This window comes from Salmo trutta, chromosome 18, assembly GCF_901001165.1.
Source record: "Salmo trutta chromosome 18, fSalTru1.1, whole genome shotgun sequence".
In the NCBI taxonomy this organism is placed as follows: Eukaryota; Metazoa; Chordata; class Actinopteri; order Salmoniformes; family Salmonidae; genus Salmo; species Salmo trutta.
The window spans coordinates 1,627,013-1,653,515 of record NC_042974.1 but is presented as its reverse complement, the minus strand read 5'-3'; the positions used below and the strand labels follow the sequence as shown (position 1 = coordinate 1,653,515).

Here is a 26,503-nt window from a genome sequence, read left to right as displayed (position 1 = left end):
CAAGAACGCTGATTCCGATCATTATTGAGATGATTGTGATGTTAAAGTTGACTGTTATTATGACAGTTTGACATAACTCCCTCAGAATATGTCCCTTTCTGTTGGAAACGTTGCAGGACTATAAAGCAGAGGCTCCTATCATCAGTAATCCCAGATATAACAGCTGCCATAGAGGTCATAGAGGTCCAGGATATTACCACAACAGCAGATAAACTGGACAACCTACTATTCAACTCCTTCTATTCAACTCCTTCTATTAAACTCCTTCTATTCAACTCCTTCTATTCAACTCCTTCTATTCAACTCCTTCTATTCAACTCCTTCTATTCAACTCCTTCTATTCAACTCCTTCTATTCAACTCCTTCTATTCAACTCCTTCTATTCAACTCCTTCTATTCAACTCCTTCTATTCAACTCCTTCTATTCAACTCCTTCCATTCAACTCCTTCCATTCAACTCCTTCTATTCAACTCCTTCTATTCAACTCCTTCCATTCAACTCCTTCCATTCAACTCCTTCTATTCAACTCCTTCTATTCAACTCCTTCTATTCAACTCCTTCTATTCAACTCCTTCTATTCAACTCCTTCTATTCAACTCCTTCTATTCAACTCCTCCTATTCAACTCCTTCTATTCAACTCATTCACAGGCAGACAGGAACACTTTCCATTTCCCCCATTATTTAAATCAGTCTTCCAATAGTGTGACTGGATGTGAAGTGTTTCACTTGTAAATGTTGATCATTGGCCTTGGGCCATCTAGTGGATTGGGCTGTCACTTGTCCTGACTAAAGGCTTGGCTAGGACGAGTCCCCTGCTCCCCCAGACTCTTATGTGTGTGGGATTCACACTTTTATGTATGTTCTCTGTGTGACATGTCTCACCTACTGGGATTATTTCCAGGTGCTAGATGTTAGAGTAGGACAGGGTTTTACCATTAAATGCCCAGTATTTCCGCTGTGTCTGTGTACAGGTTGGCATGCTCTGGGAGGATGAGAGTGGGGGCGGTGTGGCCTGATCCTAATTCCATGAACAAGTTGGTGAGTCTAAAAATAAAGCGGTCCATAAAGAAGCAGGCCGTATCCTCTGGAACACGGCTCAAATGGCAGCAGATCTGCCAACAAAGCAATGAAGCAATGTTAATTTACCTTAGAGATTGCTGTGGAAGCTGAATGTATTTCTGACGCTGAACATGGCCATATTGGCCTCCTAACTCATCTGTTGCTTTGATATACTTCCTGTAACTCTGCCATCGACTGTATGGGATGAAATTGGAGTGTCAACCACAGCTCAGCAGTTGAGGTTTGATACTTTGGCATTTCTATGTCAGAGGGTCACATTCCAAAACGACTTTAGGCTGCATCTAATTCTGACACCCAGTTTAGGAACATGGCCATTGGCTGGAGAAGTTCACTGACAGGGGGGGTAATCATTTGGACTACTTCTTGTAACATATTGTATGTTTACCTACAGGTCTGTAAAACTTGCTAGAAAAACACAACAGCTATTTGATCCATGTGTTTTTCCTTGTAAATGTCTGAGATGAATATTACATTCAGCCCTCCATTGACTTCACACTGCATGCTGAAAAGACCTCATAACCTGTAATGTGGACCACAGAGAGATCCGGTACAGAACAGCACATTATTTAGACCTTATTGGTCGACCACGAGGTCCTCACATTGCTGACATTGGCCACCATAATAGATCGACAGTGAGATAATTGAGATCTGAATAAGAGCTGAAGGAATCGAATCCAGCTTGGTTGTTTTGTGGATCCATGCCACGGCATGTGACATGTCATATCCAGATATAGATTTTGACTGGCTGTGACATTTTAATGGATTGAATCATGTTAAAAGTGCCAAGCCTCTTGGGTGTCTCTGTTGTCTCAGGCTCCTTCCTGTCTGTGGTGATTAAACTACTTTGCGAGCATAGCCTAAGTCGTTGAAAGCACCATTAAAATGTCTTGGATCAAGAGTTACTGTCTGATCCTCCCAAGGTCCTGCCAAAATATGTTAAATATGTACAATGACAGTTTTATAAAGACAGTTTACTCAACGGTTTGATGTCATCTGGTAGTTAACAGTGTGTCAGAAGCCAGAAACTCCTGTTCTGGACAGCCCGTCCACATGGTGTGCAGGCTCTTATTCCACACCAGCACTATGTCCCTCGATACAAAAACACAAGTCCAATATCATGCCAGATCTTTGCACATTAAAATAACTTGAATGTCATAAACTCTTAGTCTGCATGGTGCTGATGTTCTCTCCACCCACAAACACGCCAAGTAAATATATTCTGTCTAATAACAGTGGCATCGGTGCCAGATTTAGGAAATGTTGGCAGAGTGAAGTGAAGACGAGAGCACAGTCCAAGGAATTAAAGGCCTTGATGGTCAATCCAGATGGTCAGTTCCCTGCTCAACTAGTGCATCCAGCAGCTCCCCCCTATGGGGCTTCTTGTACTGATGTGCTGGGTGGACACTGCTCACAGAACAAACAGGAGGTATTCAGGTGAAATGTTCTGAACATTGCTGATAGAAATGCATTGAATAGAGCTGACATGATTCTCTATTCTACCTGACAGACAGTCATATCTGTTCTTCACAATACATTTCTGTCCGAACGTCACCTTATTAAACGTTAATTTAGCTGCACCATATTAGTCACAAAGAACATTTAAATTACTATTAAATGCAGAGGTTTGAAAACAGCAAAGATGAGATAGATATTGAAGAATGTGAAATGCCTGACTTGAAAGAAGAACTTCCTGATTTGATTTATTAGGATCCCTATTGGCCGACGCCAATGGTGACAGCTAGTCTAACTGGAGTCCGACACATAACCAAAAAATACATTACAGACGAAAGACTTTACAATTTAAATACATTTAAATACATTAACATCTAGTGTGTGTGCATTACATTGCTGAATTACATGTATTAAAAATAGTTTAAAGAAATGTCTCTGCTGATGGTGGTTTCCTCACAAGTTGCTAGAGCTGTCTGTTAGAAAGATATTAAAACTGTATTGTAAAGGATTAATTCAAATGTAATGGAAATGGAAAGGAATCTGTTACTTTATTGTAACTATCCCCTATTCATTTTAAAGCAGTTTTATAGAAGCCAGCTGCTAAACGGTTTACCTCAGAGTGTAATAAAAGTTTGAGGCAGCTACATGGCTGTCAGAAATATGAGTGGATAAGATGATTGAAATACTGTACTGATGTTATGTAAGCCTTAAGAATCCTCCTGGACCGTTTTAGACAACTGAAATGTGAGACTATTAAAAGCTCCTGCAGCATCTTCAATAAATCATACTGTAGATAAATAACTACACAGTTGATTTAACACTTTTATGAGCTGTAATTGAAAGCCTAAATGTTTCTGTTGAAGCTTTTAAATATGTATTTAATATGATAGATCACAAGTATGAGGTGATTGAGGAGACAGTTCAGATTGGTTTACAAGCAAAGTATAAAAAAAAATGGTCAAAATACAAATATTAAGTTGATCACAAAAATGAATGTAACTAAAATTGAATTAAATAAGGTGAGATTATTCTGAAATGTTTTTAGTGGTAATGGGTTAACAGGAACTCAATTACAGTATTTTAGGGTAGAAACATTGGAGTCAATCTGATACCTCAAACTTTTGATACTGTCATAATTATTAGCAATGACATCTTTTATTGATGTTAACTCAATTCAATTTAAAAAAAGTAATTTAATGGGAGGGTGGTTCTCCTGCAAGTTGGTGGCGCTAGTGAGACAGAGAAATACAGAGGTCTCTCATCCAATCCATTTCCTTTACCAGAGTGGTCCATAATTAACTTTTGCTTGGTTGACAGTTTCAACCAGATATAAGCAGGCAGAGACCCCAGCATCCATAAGTCAGATACCTTCCTTCTCTGTGGTAAGACTCTCCACCTCTTCACATGTTTACATTTGTGTCATCTTAGCGCTCAGCATGTGAGGCAGTAGCTAACTGCACTGTTTCAGTTGACTTCTGCAGTTAGTTATTTACATTATTTCTGCATTGTCCGATTTTACAATATGCAATCAACTGACTTTCATTTAAAATGTTTTTACTTTAAATGTGTTTTACTTGAAACATGTAGCATTTGTTTACAGGCCAAAGTGGTGCTCCTGTTGTTTGCAAATTGAGGGGTTGGTCTATAATGTAACTGTGTTTTCAGGGGTATTTATTTGAATTCTTGACAGAATGTGTAGTTAAGTGAGTTGTCACCAGGAAAATGAAAGTTACCAGTTGCACCTGTAGTTGAATTGGACAAGGCTGTAATGATTGTGTTGAATTATACCATTCTAAATGTTTTCTACCTCTTCTGGGGTTAAATTATATGGCTTTAGACTTGTGCGTATTCACAACACCCTAATGTTTCCCAGGATCCTCCAAGAAGTACAAATTCATCTGTAGGAGGGGAAAAATAAGGTGAGACATAGTTTGAGTATTCATAAGAAAAGTGACAAATCTTCTGTGAGAGAAACCCCTCACAACTCTGTTGACTGTGGAGGAAGCACCACAGAGTCAATCATGTTTCTTGTTTCATCTCTTTCCTAGTGATCCGTCACCATGAGTACGGACGCGGAGATGCAAATCTACGGCAAGGCTGCCATATACCTCCGTAAGCCTGAGAAGGAGAGGATGGAGGCACAAACCGCACCCTTTGATTCAAAGAACGCCTGCTATGTCGCAGACACCAAGGAGCTTTACCTTAAGGGTTTGGTCACTGCCAGGACTGAAGGAAAGTGTACTGTGACAGTCACGAATCCTAACGGCACTAAGGAGGTAAGTCTGATTTGAAATGTATTCAAATTACTCTATGTCTTGAAATGAACATCAAAATGATCAAAACATGCCAATAGACAAAATGAACAGCAGCAGAATATAACAGCAAAATATAACCTTCAAACACATACATTTTATCGCTGCTGTTTAAAAATAGCATGGCATTTTCTATACTGACTTGTTAAGAATCACCATGTGTGTCGGTGGTTGATAACAAAGTAGTTGGGTAAGATGGGGTATGCAGTTAAAACAGTTATTTTTTAAAGATTGAATTTGTATTTAATGAGCAAAGAGAATTCAGTCCTGTCCAGTTTGATCTGTGTATAATGTATATTTCTGACTGTTTCAGGAAGGAAAAGAGTTCAAAGAAGCAGATGTCTACCAGATGAACCCCCCTAAGTACGATAAGATTGAGGACATGGCCATGATGACCTACCTGAATGAAGCATCTGTGTTGTATAACCTCAAAGAGCGTTATGCAGCATGGATGATCTATGTAAGATAACTGTATAAACATACACACACGTACATGAACATGAGATACACACATACAGTACTACACATAAAGTAATGGTAGAAACCAAAACATACCAATACAGTAGACCTACATTACTATACCATAGTACACCCACATCCTCACATAAATCCATGTAAACGTCAATCTGATTTGTCTAATCCCCTAATTTAATTTATTCTCTTTCATCCAGACCTACTCTGGGCTGTTCTGTGCCACGGTGAACCCCTACAAGTGGCTTCCTGTGTACGACATGGAGGTTGTTAACGCCTACAGAGGGAAGAAGAGGATGGAGGCTCCACCCCATATCTTCTCCGTCTCTGACAACGCCTTTCAGTTCATGCAGATTGGTATGAGCTCTAATGGATGGATGGATGGATGGATGGATGGATGGATGGATGGATGGATGGATGGATGGATGGATGGGTGGATGGATGGGTGGGTGGGTGGATGGGTGGGTGGGTGGATGGGTGGGTGGATGGATGGATGGATGGATGGGTGGGTGGGTGGATGGGTGGGTGGATGGGTGGGTGGATGGAAGTTAAAATATGCTTTAGAGATGTATCTACTGTTTTCTAGTCTATGTTAGAACAGTTTGCTGGTAAATCTGATTTCACTGGCCTTGAATGGAAAATGTTCCAAATGAAATCCATGATGATGCTATGAATTCAATAATGTCCCCATAATGTTGCTTGAGTATGATAATCAATATGTTGTTTTGTTACAGACCAGGAGAACCAGTCCGTCCTGATTACGTAAGTTGTTTACTAAAATCTCACTTGATAAAATGTTTCTACTGTAATATGTTGTGTCACTTGGCAGTGATGAAAATACATGACATTATGAATGGATTAGGCTATGCATAAGAATGAGTCGATGAGTGGGATATTTGTTAATGATTTACTTATGAAAGAAAACAGGTCAACAGTGTATTTTTCAATGTTATTTCTTAGTGAAAGTCAATCTAACATTCAAACATGTTACTAAAACCCCTGTTTATCTGTCATATTAACCAGTGGAGAATCCGGTGCAGGAAAGACTGTCAACACAAAGCGTGTCATCCAGTACTTTGCCACCATTGCAGTGTCTGGTGCCAAGAAGGAAGCAGAGCCAGGCAAAATGCAGGTAGGTTGTACCTTTCTAACACATTTCAGTTTGGTGGGCTGTGATCAAGCAATCGAGAATAACTAACTTTACTACTTTACCAGTTTCTGAGCAACTTATGTTTGTCTCAATCAGGGGTCTCTTGAGGATCAGATCATTGCTGCTAACCCTCTGCTGGAGGCTTACGGTAATGCCAAGACAGTGAGGAACGACAACTCGTCTCGCTTTGTAAGTATGAAGGGCATACTGGGAAAGTTACCTTATATTGGACAAATCTACTTCAGTATTTCCCTTTTGTTATATCAATAGATGTCCAACAAACTAACATTTAAAGGGGTCAATCAAAGTAAAATGTTAGATGTATTTAGTGAACCTCTTTCTAACCCCCATGCTCTATTTTAGGGTAAATTCATCAGGATTCACTTCCAAGGTAGCAAACTGGCTAAAGCTGACATTGAGACCTGTGAGTTGATTTTGATTGTTTCTCAATTCTTTACTAAATTCACACAGATTTTTTGGGGAGATAATATTTATCTCATGTTCTTTCTGTCTCTCTCTCTCTCTCTCTCTGTCAATATCTCTCTCTTTCTCTCTCAGACCTGCTAGAGAAGTCCAGAGTGTCCTTCCAGCTTCCCGATGAGAGAGGCTACCACATCTTCTTCCAGATGATGACCAATCACAAACCTGAGATTGTTGGTAAGGCAAAGTAGAGTTACAGGATCAGTTATTCCCACCCCCATCTGTGGAATTCATTGTCCACACTATTAATACTATTACAATGAGTACATCCAACGTAACAAGGCATCTAGACATGGGTCAGGTCTTTGGGAAAGATTTATCAAGTAATGCACTGTGATAAGTGTTGTGAATGTATCTTTCAAGGATTTGATGTAATCTATCATACGACATCCAGTGGCCCTTTGGGGTATTTCAGATGTTCCCAGGGGTCTGTAATTATCTCTGACCCTCTGTGTGACATTATTACATGTCAAATATATTAAATAACATAATACTATGATTTAAAATAGAAAATACAATGACGAAGCTGTAAAACATTATCCTAGATATAAACCATCAACTTAATGAATACCATTGGTGTTTAATATGAGGGTTTCAGCATGAAATATCATTTATCTATTGAGTAAAGGAGAGAGAGATACTGTAAAAGGTAGGACAGAAGAAATCTAAGAGATTTATCTGACAAGACATTCTCTGTTGTCCATAGAAATGTCACTCATCACCACCAACCCCTACGACTTCCCCATGTGCAGCCAGGGTCAGATCACTGTGGCCAGCATCAACGACAAGGAAGAGCTGGATGCCACAGATGTGAGTCAAACAAAGGGTTAATGATATTTTAAATATGTAATGGGTAGGACCACCATTCACACTGAATGCACTGTGCAATCCCAAATTGGTGGCAGCAGGGAATTATCATGTATTTTGTTTTGTTTGATTCTCAATGCCTTGTGATAGTTAGACATGTGCCTCAAGGAACTCTTCATACCTTCACACTACACCTTGAGGCACATACTGTACATGTAAGACATCCACAAGAGTGTCACTAAATCCCTGTGGAACTGTGTAAAATGTATTTTGTGCTGTCGTGAACTAGTGTTGGCGAAGTGCAATCATGTGGATCTGAGAAGCCAGTCAAATGTATCCATCCAATGTGTTCTGGCGAGAACACAGAACTATGGTATACTGTATGTGAGCAAACTACCGTTCAGTTCATCACCATTGTACTTCCTGTCTAATGCCAGGATGCCATCACAATCCTGGGCTTCACTAATGATGAGAAGGTTAGCATCTACAAGCTGACAGGAGCTGTACTGCACCATGGCAACCTGAAATTCAAGCAGAAGCAGCGTGAGGAGCAGGCTGAGCCAGATGGCACAGAGGGTGAGTCCCAAACATAGATATACAATATGTAGAGCATTATAACCATTCCCAGTCCCGCTCATAGATATACAATATGTAGAGCATTAGTCCCATTCCCAGTCCCACTCATAGATATACAATATGTAGAGCATTATAACCATTACCAGTCCCGCTCATAGATATACAATATGTAGAGAATTAGTCCCATTCCCAGTCCCACTCATAGATATACAATATGTAGAGTGTTATAACCATTCCCAGTCCCACTCATAGATATACGACACGTAAGACAGACAGAGCCTCATCAAAGTCCGGCAGGAGATCATTTATTGAGACCAAATTCCAACCTCCAGAAAGGATTTAAAATGATGGATGTGGATTCAAATCAAAACCTAACCCCCAAAAACTTGGCCAAACCCTTTTTTCAGTGTGACCTCAGAATCAAGTGATATTGTGTTTCTGAGTCTGTTGATGTTGGTTCTCTTTCCAGTGGCTGATAAAATCGGCTACCTGCTGGGCCTGAACTCAGCTGAGATGCTGAAGGGTCTGTGCTACCCCAGAGTGAAGGTCGGCAACGAGTATGTGACCAAGGGACAGACTGTGCCTCAGGTAAGGCGACCAAACACAGCTTCTACCATTTCCTGAGCACCATAAATCTTTTGGTGATAGATGAGTGCATTGCTTGTTTTGAATAGTGATGTTGTTTTCCCCAAGCTCTTTTCACCTTATCACTAGACATGGTCAATATCTCATGTATTCATTTGAGGTATTATCATCGCAGGTTAATAACTCAGTCTCGGCTCTGGCCAAGTCCATCTATGAGAGGATGTTCTTGTGGATGGTCATCCGTATCAACGAGATGTTGGACACCAAGAATCCAAGGCAGTTCTATATCGGTGTGCTCGACATTGCCGGGTTTGAGATCTTTGATGTGAGTCTGAGACCAGAACAAGACTATTAGTTGGGATTGAGAGGGATTACAGCCTTGTATGATGATAAAATGATCCCTTCTGAAATTCCATCAACAGTACAACAGCATGGAGCAGCTGTGCATCAACTTCACCAATGAGAAACTGCAACAGTTTTTCAACCACACCATGTTCGTCCTGGAACAAGAGGAGTACAAGAAGGAGGGAATTGTCTGGGCCTTCATTGACTTCGGCATGGACTTGGCTGCCTGCATTGAGCTTATTGAGAAGGTAAGCTGTCTGTCAGGATTATAATGGACCTCAACAGCAAAGCTCAAATGGAGATATTATCACATGGTACAATGTATCTGACTGTTGAGAACTCAAAATGTTTCCTATTATGGGCCCCTAAATGAAGATACTCTGATAATAGCATGTTTGCTAAAAGAATACATGTGATTCTTAATGTAAATATCACTAATTTGATGTACATCTCTTTTCGTAAAGCCATTGGGCATCTTCTCCATCCTTGAAGAGGAGTGCATGTTCCCTAAGGCTTCAGACACTTCCTTCAAGAACAAGCTGTATGACCAGCATCTTGGCAAAAACAAGGCGTTTGAGAAGCCCAAGCCTGCCAAAGGCAAGGCAGAGGCCCACTTCTCCCTGGTTCACTACGCCGGCACTGTGGACTACAACATCACTGGCTGGCTGGACAAGAACAAGGACCCTCTGAACGACTCAGTTCTTCAGCTGTACGGGAAGTCCTCAGTCAAACTGATGGCTACCCTGTATGTCGCTGCCCCACCTGAGGGTAAGACTAGCAGCACATCAAAAGATTTCATGAAGAACTAGTTACAACTCAGTCCCATTTTCTTTAAAGGGTCAATCTGCAGTTGCAACATCCATTTGTGGACTTATAAAGATATGTACTCATTCATTCTTGAAGGAAATCACTGTCTTCAAGAACATCAGCTTGGTTCAGCCATTGTACCCCATTAGAACCCAAAATATGAGCTTGTTTTACTCCAATGTTTGTAAACAAAGTAAAAACAAGATGGTCAGTTCTTTAATTCATAGCTCCGTCAATGAATTTGAGTGGTTACATTTCTCCAGACCATCTCCCAGTTTTTATTGAAACAGGGGCAGGGAGAATGCTTTGTTATTGTTTCAACTGCTGATTGCTGCTTTAGAGTCTTTAAATGTATCATGATTTCTCTGGGTGATTTACTGGATCATATACTCATACAATAGGTGTTATTTTACCCAATCTCATTGGCAGCATTTGCATTAAGATACGTGTGAAGTTAACCTGAGATTGTCTCATTTATATTGAACTTTTCTCCATTACAACAGATACAACCAAGAAAGGAGGCAAGAAGAAGGGGGGTTCCATGCAGACTGTGTCCTCCCAGTTCAGGGTGAGCTTTTAAAATGTGGATATTCAGTCCTTCAAAAGGTGTACTGATTATCAGAAATGATTTCTGAGAACATGGTTTGTAACCCTCTTACAGGAGAACTTGGGCAAGCTGATGACCAACTTGAGGAGCACTCATCCTCACTTTGTACGCTGCCTGATCCCCAACGAGTCAAAGACTCCAGGTACAATAAACATTGAGTTAAATATGATATCTTGTCAGTACCGTACCAGTAACATTAACAAACCAATCTTTAACCTGTTTATGAGTATTTAAAGAGACTTGGTTTGTGTTTCCAGGTCTGATGGAGAACTTCCTGGTTATCCACCAGCTCAGGTGTAATGGTGTTCTGGAAGGTATCAGGATCTGCAGAAAGGGCTTCCCCAGCAGAATCATCTATGCTGACTTCAAGCAGAGGTACACACACACACACACACACACACACACACACACACACACACACACACACACACACACACACACACACACACACACACACACACACACACAGAAATATCTTCTCTAAGGGTTATCCCAACATCAGAATAGCCTTATTATTTTACGTAATATAACCAACCTATTACAACTTGACATTTCTCCTGATTCAGGTACAAAGTACTGAATGCCAGTGTCATCCCTGAGGGCCAGTTCATGGACAACAAGAAGGCTTCTGAGAAGCTGCTTGGGTCCATTGATGTGAATCACGAGGACTACAAGTTTGGACACACCAAGGTCAGTCAAATACCCCCCAGCAAAAGCTAACAATAAAACACAACTTCAATGATAATGTAAACTCTAACCATTCAATGTCTCTCCAGTTGATCTATCCATCTTTTTTTTATTTCTTAAAAATGTTTAAAAAAAACATTGTACTCAATGAATTATCTTGTGCTTTATGTCAGAATGGTATCTCTGAAGTTATCTATGTCAGTGTACATTATTAATCTACAACTATACAATAACTTACAACTCATAAACAACCTATCCCATGGTTTGTTTGTAAGGATTACAATGCTTATGTTGTTCAAATTAATCTAGTGGTTTGGTTCCTCTCTTTTGATTCACCCTTTCTATCTGTTACCACCTGACTGGTTCCATAATTGACCATGTCAACCTGTGTCAGGTGTTCTTCAAAGCCGGTCTGCTGGGTGTCCTGGAGGAGATGAGAGATGAGAAGCTGGCCTCTCTGGTCGGCATGGTCCAGGCTCTCAGCCGTGGATTCCTCATGAGGAGAGAGTTCACCAAGATGATGGAGAGGAGGTGAGGAAGAGTAGACATCTTGGGAAACAATTCTCTCAACCACCTGTATGTAATGTATGATGATTTCATAGTGAATATGCTGTGAGTTGTTCAGGATGAGAAAGTACATGTTATACTATTCTATTAAAGAAGCAGTTTGGGATTTAGCATGCGGTTCAATTGTTATTTAAATAAGTAATATTAACCCATTCATTCTGGAATAATATGAAATGCCTCATGATCTTAACATTACCTGTCAGTCCTTTCATCTAGAGCTCTGTATATAAGTTTAAGAGGGATTACATTTCCCTAGCCCCATTCCTCAGCTGTATTCAAAAAGTGGTGGGGCCCCCGTTTTGTTATTCTTCGAAGCGCAGTATGTAGCTTTAAAGAAGTCAACCAGTTATTTAAAAAAAACACTTTTCCAGTTAAGGAATACTGGGAATGCCCTACTCCTTGAAGTTTGCAGTTGTATAAACAAAAATAACAATTTTCTTCAAAACACATATTTTTACCCTTTAGTGTGTGTACTTTACTGTATTTATACTTGGATATCGTTTTAAAACTGGAAAAGTAAAAAGAAAACACTGGAGGAGATCTTTAAGCATGTCACTCACCATGTCACTCACCATGTCACTCACCATGTCACTCACCATGTCACTCCTTTCTGTGGACCAGAGATTCCATCTTCTCCATCCAGTACAACATCCGTTCATTCATGAATGTGAAAACCTGGCCATGGATGAAGTTGTACTTCAAGATCAAGCCCCTGCTGCAGAGCGCTGAGACTGAGAAGGAGCTGGCCAACATGAAGGAGAACTATGAGAAGATGACGTCGGACCTGGCCAAGGCTCTGGCCAAGAAGAAGGAGTTGGAGGAGAAGATGGTGGCCATGGTGCAGGAGAAGAATGACCTGGCGCTTCAAGTCGCATCTGTGAGTGAGCAACAGCCCTCATCAGAGCACATTAAGACACACAAGTACACAGACACAATCACATACACATCTGCACGTATGAACAATAATTGAATAGGATGGCCTTGACTAGAATACAGTATATACATATGAAGTAGGTAAAACTATATGTTCCCCACCAAGACTTGGGGAACATGCACTCCTCTTCAAGGATGGACCAGTGTTCAATTTATAAAGTGGCCACTGATTCCAAGTTTCTGTATATATAGGGCAGCAGCCTCTAAGGTGCAGGGTTGAGTAACCGGCTAGTGATGGATATTTAACAGTCTGATGGCTTTGAGATAGAAGCTGTATTTTCAGTCTCTCGGTCCCAGATTTGACACACCTGTACTGACCTCGCCTTCTGGATGAGCAGGGTGAACAGGCGGTTGAAGACCTTGATGAGCTTTTTGGCCTGTGATATATATTAACATATGTCATGCATTTAAATTGATTTGCTCTGACTTATTTGACTAAATGAAGTCTATATTTTGATACACAAAGTGAGGCTACAGATTTTTTCTCCTGTTCTGAAACCAGGATTCAGAGAATCTGAACGATGCTGAGGAAAGGTGTGAGGGGCTCATCAAGAGCAAGATCCAGCTGGAGGCCAAACTCAAAGAGACGACTGAGAGGCTGGAGGATGAGGAGGAGATGAATGCTGAGTTGACTGCCAAAAAGAGGAAGCTGGAGGATGAGTGCTCTGAGCTGAAGAAGGACATTGATGACCTGGAGCTCACCTTGGCCAAAGTGGAGAAGGAGAAGCACGCCACTGAAAACAAGGTCTGGTAGACAGTCTAACCAAACAATAATCCAAAGAATAATCAACTCAAAACATGGCTCAACATAAATGTAATTCAAGGCTTTTTGTGGCTGCAGGAAAAAAATTAAGGCACAAAATAGTGGAATTTCAGTTGTGGTGTACTCCCCACATTCATTGCATGTTCTGCTACCAACTCGTTTATGATTTCCATTCAGTACACTGGCATGGAGTACAGTGCCATCTAGTGTTGAATCTATAATACAGAACTTGTTGGCAAATTTCTATTATAAATTAAACTAATTCTCCCATTCATGGTGAAGTGACCAGAAACAAATTTTGTTGGGGCCGTTTTCAGGTTAAAAACCTTACAGAGGAGATGGCGTCTATGGATGAGAGTGTTGCCAAGCTGACCAAGGAGAAGAAAGCCCTCCAAGAGGCCCACCAGCAGACACTGGACGACCTGCAGGCAGAGGAGGACAAAGTCAACACTCTGACCAAGGCCAAGACCAAGCTGGAACAGCAAGTGGACGACGTGAGTGGAGTTTGACATTTTGGACATGATATTATGTAAGATGATATTATCTACAGTTGTTGAGATTTGACCAATATATGTGTGTTTTTATCTTGTAGCTTGAGGGTTCTCTGGAGCAAGAGAAGAAGCTCCGTATGGACCTTGAGAGAGCCAAGAGAAAGCTGGAAGGAGATCTGAAACTGGCCCAGGAGTCCATAATGGACCTGGAGAATGACAAGCAGCAATCTGATGAGAAAATCAAGAAGTAAGCACAAATAAATTACTACAGTATTTCCTGCCATCTTGATCAACATAATGGTTCTTCGTGGCTCATTCTTGTAATTATGAATTAGACTGTATGTGATTCTTACAAGCAAAGTGAATGGTAATATAGGCTCCCTTTACACTGTCTAACCAAAACAAACTTTTGCAATCAACGTGTTTGTGTTTGTTAGGAAGGAGTTTGAGACCACCCAGCTCCTCAGCAAGATAGAGGATGAGCAGTCTCTGGGAGCTCAGCTGCAGAAGAAGATCAAGGAACTGCAGGTACAGTACAGGATCTAAGCTCCAGTACAGGAAAATAACTGACACATTCTTCTGGTAGCACATATTCTTCCTGGTGGATTCTGATGGCTCAGTAAGATGGAAGATGGTGCTACTTCCTGGTGCTTCTTTCTACGTAAAGATGTTGCTTCTTACCGTTGTTAGTTTGGTTCCTGCATGGGACACTGTCTAATGGGACACTGTTTAATGGGACAATGTCTAATGTTACACTGTCAAATTAATATAGTAAATATGTTAGTGTAACTGGCTATGTATTAACACATTTATGCTGAACATACAATACATACTATTATTATGTAGTGATGTTCAAATGTTTCAACTGTATTGTAGTGTTCATTCCCCCTGCTCTTACCCCCTGTTCTAGGCCCGTATTGAGGAGCTGGAGGAGGAAATTGAGGCTGAGCGTGCTGCCAGGGCTAAGGTTGAGAAGCAGAGGGCCGATCTCTCCAGGGAACTTGAGGAGATCAGCGAGAGACTGGAGGAGGCTGGAGGCGCCACTGCTGCTCAGATTGAGATGAACAAAAAGCGTGAGGCTGAGTTCCAGAAGCTGCGTCGTGATCTTGAAGAGTCCACCCTGCAGCATGAGGCCACAGCCGCTGCTCTGCGCAAGAAGCAGGCCGACAGTGTGGCTGAGCTCGGGGAGCAGATCGACAACCTGCAGCGCGTCAAACAGAAGCTGGAGAAGGAGAAGAGTGAGTACAAGATGGAGATTGATGACCTCTCCAGCAACATGGAGGCTGTCGCCAAGGCTAAGGTGAGCAGTGATGTTTTGGTCAAGCAGTGATGAGGAGGGTCAACTACATTACCATTCAATAAATTGAAGTTGACAGTCCCATATGTTTCACTAACAGGGCAATCTGGAGAAGATGTGCCGTACTCTTGAGGATCAGCTGAGCGAGATCAAGGTTAAGAATGATGAGAATGCTCGCCAGGTCAACGACATCAGCGGACAGAGGGCCAGACTCCTGACAGAAAATGGTACCATCAACAATGAACAACAAACCAATATAGTTCACCTCAGTAGTACACAATAACATGTTGAGGGCTGTAAATTCAGTCTACATAGTTTATGCCCTATGATTCCTCAAAATACAATTTCAATCTAGAAAGAATGACTCATTAACAAGAGGTCACTCTTTCCCTGCAGGTGAGTTTGGCCGTCAGCTGGAGGAGAAGGAAGGCCTGGTGTCTCAGCTGACCAGAGGCAAACAGGCCTTCACCCAGCAGGTGGAGGAGCTGAAGAGACAGATTGAGGAAGAGGTCAAGGTAAGGGACCCAAAAAGGAAACCACCTACTACAGTTTAGAGCTTTATCTTCACATAGACTGTTTCTACGCCACCCTCAGAGACTTCTACTGTCATTTGTTTTACTCTCCGTCTCTAATCTTTCTTTGTCTTTCTTTCTTTCTCTCTCAAAGGCTAAAAATGCACTGGCCCATGGTGTCCAGTCTGCCCGCCATGACTGTGACCTCCTGAGAGAGCAGTTTGAAGAGGAACAGGAGGCCAAGGCAGAGCTGCAACGCGGTATGTCCAAGGCCAACAGTGAGGTGGCTCAGTGGAGGACTAAGTATGAAACTGATGCCATCCAACGCACAGAGGAGCTGGAGGAGGCCAAGTGAGTTGCACACAACAGCAAAAACTCAAATAAACGGTGTGGATGGTGAGGGTGGTAGTGGGATCTGAGAAAATGTTACTTCAATATGTAGTGCAACATTTGTTTCACAACAAATGATGCACCATAACACCACCCTCTGATTTTCAACAGGAAGAAGCTGGCCCAGCGTCTGCAGGAGGCTGAGGAGACCATTGAGGCGACCAACTCAAAGTGTGCCTCCCTGGAGAAGACCAAGCAGAGACTGCAGGGAGAGGTGGAGGACCTCATGATTGACGTTGAGAGAGCCAACGCCATGGCCGCCAACCTTGACAAGAAGCAGAGGAACTTTGACAAGGTGAACATTTATAAACCTCACTCTAGGGTGATATTTCCTGTCTGCTATTTGATCAGATGTAGTATAATTGTAGCATATTTCTGATTCAAAACTCTCTTTCAATGAGTTGTAATGAAAATCCCATGGATTTCCCCAGGTTCTGGCAGAGTGGAAGCAGAAGTATGAGGAGGGCCAGGCTGAGCTGGAAGGAGCTCAGAAGGAGGCTCGCTCAATGAGCACTGAACTCTTCAAGATGAAGAACTCCTACGAGGAGGCTCTGGATCATCTGGAGACTCTGAAGAGAGAGAACAAGAACCTGCAACGTGAGCATTTGACAGCAGTTATTTTTGCCTGATGTTTGACCAGTGTTTGAAAATGGAATCAACTATAATCATCAACATTATATCAAAATTACTATTACACAATCTCAGAATGTTCCTGTAAAGTTTAAAATATATTGTTTTGGAACTTGTAATTGGTATTCCTTTGAACAAACCAATGATGTGGGGGGGGGACAATTAGATTTGCAAGACAGTATGAAGTGCTGTTCATTAATTAACTGTTATTATGATTCATTATAAACTTTAGTGAATTGGTGATATCCACTGAAAATCTCCCAAGTCTAAACAGCTCCTGTGTTTGTGTGTGCAGAGGAGATCGCTGACCTGACTGAGCAGATCGGAGAGACTGGCAAGAGCATCCATGAGCTGGAGAAGGCCAAGAAGACCGTGGAGACAGAGAAGTCTGAGATCCAGACCGCTCTGGAGGAGGCTGAGGTACAAACTACAGCTGTTTGATAGGAAAAGCAGTGTTACACTTGCCAATACCAACTACAAACCAATGCTTCCTGTATTGGTGTATATTGTCGTCATTTACACAGTATATTATTCCTTGTGGAATACACATCCAAATATATTGAGCACAATTCGATTGACTGCTTCTCTTCGTTCAGGGCACACTGGAGCACGAGGAATCCAAGATTCTGCGTGTGCAGCTGGAGCTGAACCAGATCAAGGGTGAGGTGGACAGGAAGATCGCTGAGAAGGACGAGGAGATGGAGCAGATCAAGAGGAACAGCCAGAGGGTGGTTGACTCCATGCAGAGCACCCTGGACTCTGAGGTCAGGAGCAGGAATGATGCCCTGAGGGTGAAGAAGAAGATGGAGGGAGACCTGAATGAGATGGAGATCCAGCTGAGCCATGCCAACAGGCAGGCCGCTGAGGCCCAGAAACAGCTGAGGAACGTCCAGGGACAGCTCAAGGTAAAGGGACTGGGACATCAGGCTCAAAAACCTGAACACGGGGAGGGATTGGTTTGTGAATCAGTAGAAAAGAATAGAACAGTGGAATGTAATAGAGTGGACTAATATACTGTACACTCTTAGAAGTAAAGGTGCCTGGAAGAACCTTTTGGGTTGCTGCATCGACAGAACCTTTCCAGTTGAAAAAGGTTCTAAGAGGAACCCCTCTGAAACAGATTTTTGAGAAACCTCTGTGTAAAGCTTCAAACTGTTATCTTTTTTGTGATGGGGGGGTTAAATGTTGAACCTTTTCAATAATATATTGTAGAGGTGTCATTCTATCAGATTGGAGACGTGGCTTATTGGCAGAGGTGGGACCAAGTCATTGTTTTACAAGTCACATGTAAGTCTCAAATCTTAGCACTCAAGTCCCAAGTCAAGACAGGCAAGTCTCAAGTCAAGTCTCAAGTCCTAAACTTTGAGTTTCGAGTCCTAAACAAGTCATAATGTGCTCTTCACCAAATGTAATAACATTTCATATTTTTAATGAATGTTTTTCAAAATATATATATTTATTACTTTCCAAATAAACTTTATATTTCCATGGAAATACATGGGTAGCCATGAGAACTTTTTCCTCAGCTGGCACAATTTGATTGACTGCTGTCCGATTCAAACTGTAATCCGTTAAATGAAGAGTTGATGCGCTGCACACTTTTTCCTAATAGCATAATTTTTCATATTTGGGCTTGGGGATGGTATCCAGTCAGGTCGAGTCATAAGGCTCAAGTCCAAGTTAAGTCATGAGTCATTGGTGTTAAAGTCAAAGTCGAGTCTGCTTATTGGAGGGTTATTTTTTGTCATGCATTAGCATAAATGTCATTCCTGTTCATCATGTTAAGTTTGTCTACTGCAAATTGAAATGTTCCTTCAATATTTATGCATATTAAGTTTTCTAATATAATAATTTTTTAATTGCTGATTACATACAATAAGAACATATATTCCAACTTTTGGATTTGCTTTTATAGGAATTTATACACCTCCACTGGCCTCATTGACGCAACAGAACTATCAGTGCTCAACCTTAACATGTGATGACAATACAACAGAACAGATGAACAGGAATTAAATTTACTCTAACGGTCGGCCCAAAAAAATCTATCTTAAAGCCATGCCCCTACTAAGCCATGCCTCCACTCCAGGGATCCTCCATGAACCCTTGCTACATTTAACAATTAAAGGTTTTTCCAAGAACCCCTCAACTAACCAAATGTGAAAATATGAACCATTGACTAGCAATGGTTCCTTGAGGAACTCTAGGGGTTCCTTGAATCACCACTAATTCTAAGAGTGTAGAAAGGTAGGGATATTAGGAACATTTTTATCCATTAACATTTCTCTCACCGATCGCATCGCCCTACTTCCACAATTCCTAATTCATTGTGAACCCCAGGATGCCCAATTGCACCTTGATGATGCCGTCCGCGCCGCAGACGATATGAAGGAGCAGGCAGCCATGGTGGAGCGCAGAAACGGTCTGATGGTGGCTGAAATCGAGGAGCTGAGAGTTGCTCTGGAGCAGACAGAGAGAGGCCGCAAAGTTGCTGAGACTGAGCTGGTGGACGCCAGCGAGCGCGTCGGACTGCTGCACTCCCAGGTATGGGTCAAAAGCCATTTCTAATGAAACTCAACCAAGCAAACCGTTTATACACATATAGAATTCAACAGTGCTTGCTTTTAGATTTTCAAAATTTTAGCCTTGTAAGTTCTCTTGAGAGTCAAACAAATCACCTCGTTTCCTCCTTCAGAACACCAGCCTTGCGAACACCAAGAAGAAGCTGGAGACTGACCTGGTTCAGGTGCAGGGAGAGGTGGACGACATTGTCCAGGAGGCCAGGAACGCAGAGGAGAAGGCCAAGAAAGCCATCACTGACGTGAGTCCTTGAATTACATAAACTAGATTTGTCCCCAAGGGCCAGTGGAAGCTGGGCTGTTTTAACCACACCAAAGATCTCAACGGAGCTTTATGATTGGTGCCAGTTGGTGCATAAATTAAACTAACTACCATTCCAGGCGGCCATGATGGCTGAGGAGCTGAAGAAGGAGCAGGACACCAGCTCTCACCTGGAGAGGATGAAGAAGAACCTGGAGGTCACAGTCAAGGACCTGCAGCACCGCCTGGATGAGGCTGAGAATCTGGCCATGAAGGGAGGCAAGAAGCAGCTCCAGAAACTGGAGTCCAGGGTGAGTTAACAGTAGGGTGGATTGAAAATCAGATTGCTGGAAATGTATTTGATCATATAAAAATAAGGTATGTTGGGGGAAAATACCTCACTTGAGGAAAATTTATATTTTCTCACACAAAAAAAGCTACTTTTGGTAAGATTTGAAATTGGCATACTGTGTATTTTGTAGGAAAATACATGTTTAATAAGTGCCCCCTGAAGATTATTGTGTTTAAATACATTTTAGAAGTTTTATTATTACATTTTTGAGTAATTAACTCTTAAAAGCTAAAGTCTAGGTATTTCAGCAGAAAGGTATGAGAATGTCAGAGGTTCACCTAGGGGTCATGATAGGGGCTGTCCCAAATGTTTGATGTATTATAATAATTGATTATGCATATGTTGTACTAATAGAAGTGGAGGGGTTATAAGACCCCTCCCTCCTTACATTTATAGGGTCCTAGACTACAGATTAACAATATATATACATTGAGGTTTAAAATTGTTCCACAGTACTTTTCTAGTCTTTGCCTCTTATAAAGAAGCTGTCTGAGAAATGTGTGAGTTCAGGGTGTCTGTGAGAAGTGCCTAAAAGATAAAAGAGATGCAGAGACACAGAACTCCCCAGGGAGTGTAAGAGATAAGAGACTTGTCAAACATTCCACTATAAATCGAAATGGGGTGTGGACATTTACTGCTAAGCTTTTAGATAACACTGAAACTCTATGTTTGTGTAGCTGTGAATGCATGGGCTTGGTCTCATGAGTAGAAGGTAATGACATAGGCAGTGACATCACTAAGGCTGGACTTCGGGTTTTATAAAATAACTTGGACCCTTGACTATTTTGCAGAACTTACTCGGAAACATGCATGCTATGTTCCTGTTGTCAACTTCTGTCTGCAATTGCATTAATAAAGGTTTTAGGATGATTTAATTGAAGATATTGTCATAATGCTAATTTCACCAATGAGCCAATGATTGACAAGGAACAAGGAAATGAACCCCAACAAGAACCAGGGGATTATCGTGTGATAACTCCTGACTAAGAGATGTTCTTAGGCCCGAGGTGAAGTCAAGGTAGTGGCAGCCAGGGAAAGTGCTGAAAAGCAAAACCGTGACATAAAGTGGTGTCACGTCCTGGCCAGTATAAGGGTTAATTGTTATTGTAGTTTGGTCAGGACGTGGCAGAGGGTATTCGTTTTATGTGGTTCGGGGTGGTGTGTTTGTTGAAGGGGCATTTGATTTAAGAATTCCGTGGTTTGTTGGGCACTGTTTGATATTCATGTATTCTATGTTTAGTCTAGTGAGTCTGTTTCTATGTTTGGTTAATTGGGGTTGGGACTCTCAGTTGAAGGCAGGTGTTTTCTATTTGCCTTTGATTGAGAGTCCCATATATTAGGGTGTTTGTCATTGGTGGGAGATTGTTCTGTGTTTAGCCTTGTGCCTTGCCAGACTGTTTTGTTGATCGTTCGTTCTTTTGGTGTTCATTTTGAATTTATTAAACGTCAAGATGAGCATACACATACCTGCTGCATTTTGGTCCTCCTTTACCAACGACAACCGTGACAAGTGGTTTCTGTTATTGGCAGAGGGCTTTTTACCCAGGGGGAGTTATATACCCTACACAGGGCTATTGTGTAATGATGAGTTCTCTCAATAACCCACCTACATAATGAAAAGTAGGTGTTTTCATTATAGACCCCTTTAATTAAAATCGTAAAAGTACATAGGAGCAGACAAAACTTCTTGACTAGTAGAATAATATATTTCTGTATTACAAAGATTTTTTACATCTGATTTCATCACAACACATAAATGCCTACGTTTATTTCTTCCACAAAGGTGCGTGAGCTCGAGACTGAGGTGGAGGCCGAGCAGAGAAGAGGTGTAGATGCGGTCAAGGGAGTCCGCAAGTATGAGCGCAGAGTCAAGGAGCTCACTTACCAGGTAAGAAAAAGTGCATTCTTCACACACTAAAGCACACTGGTTTGTGTGTTAAACTATGGACCATTGATTCTTTTAACTTCTCCCACAGACTGAGGAGGATAAGAAGAACGTTGGCAGACTTCAGGACCTGGTAGATAAGCTGCAGATGAAAGTGAAGGCCTACAAGAGGCAGGCTGAGGAAGCGGTGAGTCACAGACTTAGTCAAAACCTCTGAAATCTTACATTCCCTAGTAGACATTACAAAACTTCTAGACAGTTTATTTAAGTGTTGCTACTGCACAACAATCAACATTAACTCAGTTGATAGTGCAAGTCATTTCTGAAGAAACACAGTGACTCCTCTTCCTATGTGTAACAATTTAAAGTACAGTAGAGAGTGTTGAATATTATTTAGCTTTGTGCCGGGGGCTCGTCTAGTGGTAGTGCTGACTCTCCTGGATCACATGGTCCTGGAAGCAGCAGGTCGATCCTCTGTTCCACTACTCAAGTTCTCTGATATATCATCTATCTCCCTATATATACACTGTACAATGCTATCCTAAATCTTTTTAAAATACCTTTAAAAAAATTATATGAATTAAAAAAAAATGATATGAAGCTTAAAACTTTGAATACTGATGTTATGCTCTCCTCTCTTTTCCTCACCCAGGAGGAGGCATCCAACCAGCACATGTCTAAGTTCCGGAAGGTTCAGAATGAGCTGGAGGAGGCTGAGGAGCGTGCTGACATCGCTGAGACTCAGGTCAACAAGCTCAGAGCCAAGAGCCGCGACAGCGGAAAGGTACAGAACTGCTGCTAAACCTACACCTGACTTCACAGTAGACAATACTGACATTTTACACTCACTCAAATGTATTTAAGATATCTGAGAAACACATTTCAGGACAGGGTAAATAAAATAAATAACTTATACAAATGTAGTTGGTACAAGCTGAGCACTGAGTCTTAAATGCTTGATCCATTCTGTTATTTCCAAGTGTCGATATATTTACAATGTTCATTATTAATACTGATGCATTCTGTTATGTCTTTCTTCTTACAGGGAAAAGAAGCTGCTGAATAAACAAGACCAAAGTCTTATCAATTTCCTGTGTTTCATAAAATATGATTTTCATGGTGAAATGTTGATCATTGATTAAAAACATGTTGGCCAACATACACTTCCTTTGTGACTGTGGACGTTTTACTCAGAAAACAGCTTTTCTTACCATAAAAAATATTGTACTTTAACTAAAGGAGCAATCTGGGATTCAAACCACAACAAAATGGTCAATCTAACAAAGCGGTCACTTGTTTTGGTTAAGAGCTGAGGGTTGAGGCTAGAGAAATGTAACCACTTTCAAATTCCTGAACAGAGCTATGGATGCAAGGACTGATAATAGATTACATAAAAAATGATAGTTATAGTTATAACCTTTTACACTCGGGGGAATTTACCTATATGGACGCACCCAAATCGGAATGTTTTGAAAAAATCAAATAGGTATATGCGTAACCATGGTAACTATTGAGCGAAAACATTGAGCGGAAATTCTTAGAACAAGTTCTCCAGAGACAACTGGACAACAAGTCCCGTGTGGCTCAGTTGGTAGAGTATGGTGTTTGCAATGCCACGGTTGTGGGTTCGATTCCCACGGGGGACCAGTATGGAAAATAAACTGTATGAAATGTATGAAATTCTCTACTGTAAGTCGCTCTGGATAAGAGCGTCTGCTAAATGACTAAAATGTAAAAATGTAACTGCATTTAAATTTTGTCACAGATTATGCATACAATAACCTGGTGTGGACAGACAACGTAAACATATATAAATGGTAATCGAGCATCTGACCCAATTACACAAGATTTTACTTCTGGGTTAAGTAAAACCCAGATGCACATAAATGGATAAACACTGACAATTGTGATACTGATTTATCATTAGCAAATTTGAATTCACGATTTTTGGCAGAAATACAAAAGTTCCATAATGATTAGTTTTTCCTTCCAGCCCTCTAGTGGTGAAATTATGGTAATACACATTATAAACACAGTGATACACATAAATACACAACAGGCTTTTGCAAATTCAGATGGATGAATTCACCTTTCATGAGGAAAATAAAACTCTTATTAGTGCCCACGAAGTCATGAAAAACTAAAATAGTAGCTAGATTAATATTTATAATCTTAATTGAAGATTATAATTATTCAAAATGTATTTGATTGACGAACACAATACACTGTAAAAACGAAATAATTAGCTAGATTAATATTTATAAATCTTAATTGAAGATAATTATTCAAAATGTATTTGATTGAAGAACACTGTACATCAGCGGCGGTCGTTAACATGTGGAAGAATTATATATTTTTTTAGAGTGGCCTTATTTCTCTTACAGCGTATTGGATGACTGTCATTCATATTCCATTCACCCAGCTCTATGTAACATCGATAGGTTTAGGCTACTACATGATACTCTAATTTTCCCCTGGAGCCATCATGAGGTTGCTACAACCTAGCCTATGAATGAAAGTTTACAAAGTAGGTGCACAGGTCAAGAGGCCTCCATGAGTGGCGCAGCAGTGGTCTAAGACACTGCATCTCAGTGCAAGAAGCATCACTACAGTCCCTGGCTCGAATCCAGACTGTATCACATAAGGCTGTGATTGGTTGTCCCATAGGGTGGCGCACAATTGGTCCAGTGTCGTCTGGGTTTGCCGGGGTAGGCTGTCATTGTAAATAAGTATTTGTTATTAACTGACATGAGTAATCAAAGTGACACATGCAATAAAGCCTTGCATACTCTTGCGTGCATTTAGCTGATCTAGGGTCACATTAAATTTGATTTGTCACATGCACCGAAAACAACGAGTGTAGACCTTACAGTGAAATGCTTACTTACAAGCCCTTAAGAGGCCTTTTGGACCTAGAGTTGGCACTCCAGTACCGCTTGCCGTGCGGTAGAAGAGAGAACGGTCTATGACTAGGGCTGGAGTCTTTGACAACCATCTGTAGTGCCTTGCGGTCGGAGGCTGAGCAGTTGCCATACCAGGCAGTGATGCAACCTGTCAGGATGCTCTCAATGGTGCAGCTGTAGAACTTTGAGGATCCACGCCAAATCTTTTCAGTCTCCTGGGGGGGAAATAGGCTTTGTTGTGCCCTCTTCATGGTTGTCTTGGTGTGTTTGGACCATGATCGTTTGTTGGTGATGTGGACACCAAGGAACAGCTCTCAACCTGCTCTACTATAGCCCCGTCGATGTGAATAGTGGCCTGATCGGCCCTGCTTTTCCTGTAGTCCACAATCATCACCTTTGTCTTGATCACGTTGAGGGAGAGGTTATTGTCCTGGCATCACACGGCCAGGTCTCTGACCTCCTCCCTATAGGCTGTCTCGTCGTTGTCGGTAATCAGGCCTACTACTGTTGTGTCATTGGCAAATTTAATGATGGTGTTGGAGTCGTGCCTGGCCGTGCAGTCATGAGTGAACAGGGAGTACAGGAGGGGGCTGAGCACGCACCCCTGAGGGGCCGCTGTGTTGAGGATCAGTGTGGCGGATGTGTTGTTACCTACCCTTTCCACCTGGAGCGGCCCGTCAGGAAGTCCAGTATCCAGTTGCAGAGGGATGTGTTTAGTCCCAGGGTCCATAGCTTAGTGATGAGCTTTGAGGGCACTATGGTGTTGAACACTGAGCTGTAGTCAATGAATAGCATTCTCACATAGGTGTTCCTTTTGTCCAGGTGGGAAAGGGCAGTGTGGAGTGCAATAGAGACTGAATCATCTGTGGATCTGTTGGGGCGGTATGCAAATTGGAGTGGGTCTAGGGTTTCTGGGATGATGGTGTTGATGTGAGCCATGACCAGCCTTTCAAAGCACTTCATGGCTACAGACGTGAGTGCTACGGGTTGGTAGTCATTTAGGCAGGTTACCTTAGTGTTCTTGGGCACAGGCAGTATGGTGGTCTGCTTAAAACATGTTGGTATTACAGACTCGGACAGGGAGAGGTTGAAAATGTCAGTGAAGACACTTGCTAGTTGGTCAGCTCATGCTCGCTGTACACATCCTGGTAATCCGTCTGGCCCTGCGGCCTTGCGAATGTTGACCTGTCTAAAGGTCTTACTCACATTGGCTGCGGACAGCGTGATCAGTCTTCCGGTACAGCTGGTGCTCTCATGCATGTTTCAGTGTTATTTGCCTCGAAGCGAGCATAGAAGTAGTTTATCTCATCCGGTAGGCTCGTGTCACTGGGCAGCTCTCAGCTGTGCTTCCCTTTGTAGTCTGTAATGGTTTGCAGGCCCTGCCACATCTGGTGAGCGTCACAGCCAGTGTAGTACAACTCGATCTTAGTCCTGTATTGGCGCTTTGTCTGTTTGATGGTTTATTGGAGGGCATAGTGGGATTTCTTATAAGCTTCCGGGTTAGAGTTCCACTCCATGAAAGCGGCAGCTCTAGCCCTTAGCTCAGTGCGGATGCTGCCTGTAATCCATGGCTTCTGGTTGGGGTATGTACATACGGTC

General features: G+C 41.7%; 1 protein-coding gene across 1 annotated transcript; it reads left to right on the top strand.

The window, feature by feature from the left end:
* The first annotated feature begins 3,889 nt into the window (after positions 1-3,889).
* On the top strand, positions 3,890-23,164 carry LOC115152726 (myosin heavy chain, fast skeletal muscle-like). The gene is made up of 41 exons (XM_029697483.1): positions 3,890-3,916; positions 4,408-4,453; positions 4,583-4,810; positions 5,160-5,306; positions 5,518-5,674; positions 6,052-6,079; positions 6,341-6,449; positions 6,564-6,656; positions 6,831-6,891; positions 7,026-7,124; positions 7,654-7,757; positions 8,192-8,330; positions 8,800-8,918; positions 9,091-9,240; positions 9,338-9,508; positions 9,725-10,028; positions 10,571-10,635; positions 10,729-10,816; positions 10,932-11,049; positions 11,241-11,364; positions 11,756-11,892; positions 12,550-12,805; positions 13,364-13,606; positions 13,942-14,118; positions 14,217-14,362; positions 14,553-14,643; positions 15,026-15,415; positions 15,513-15,639; positions 15,809-15,927; positions 16,079-16,275; positions 16,426-16,609; positions 16,746-16,911; positions 17,240-17,364; positions 17,541-17,849; positions 19,285-19,488; positions 19,640-19,765; positions 19,905-20,075; positions 21,900-22,004; positions 22,093-22,188; positions 22,654-22,785; positions 23,047-23,164. The coding sequence occupies exons 3-41, from the start codon at positions 4,595-4,597 to the stop codon at positions 23,065-23,067; spliced, it is 5,814 nt and encodes a 1,937-aa protein (XP_029553343.1). The 5' UTR covers positions 3,890-3,916; positions 4,408-4,453; positions 4,583-4,594; the 3' UTR covers positions 23,068-23,164.
* Positions 23,165-26,503: the final 3,339 nt, after the last annotated feature.

Coding starts and splice junctions, on each gene's coding strand:
- LOC115152726 (XM_029697483.1), top strand. CDS start 4,595: ATGAGTACGGACGCGGAGATGCAAATCTACGGCAAGGCTGCCATATAC. Junction 15,928..16,078: donor AGATTGAGGAAGAGGTCAAG/GTAAGGGACCCA, acceptor TCTCTCTCAAAG/GCTAAAAATGCACTGGCCCA. Junction 16,912..17,239: donor AGAGAACAAGAACCTGCAAC/GTGAGCATTTGA, acceptor TTGTGTGTGCAG/AGGAGATCGCTGACCTGACT.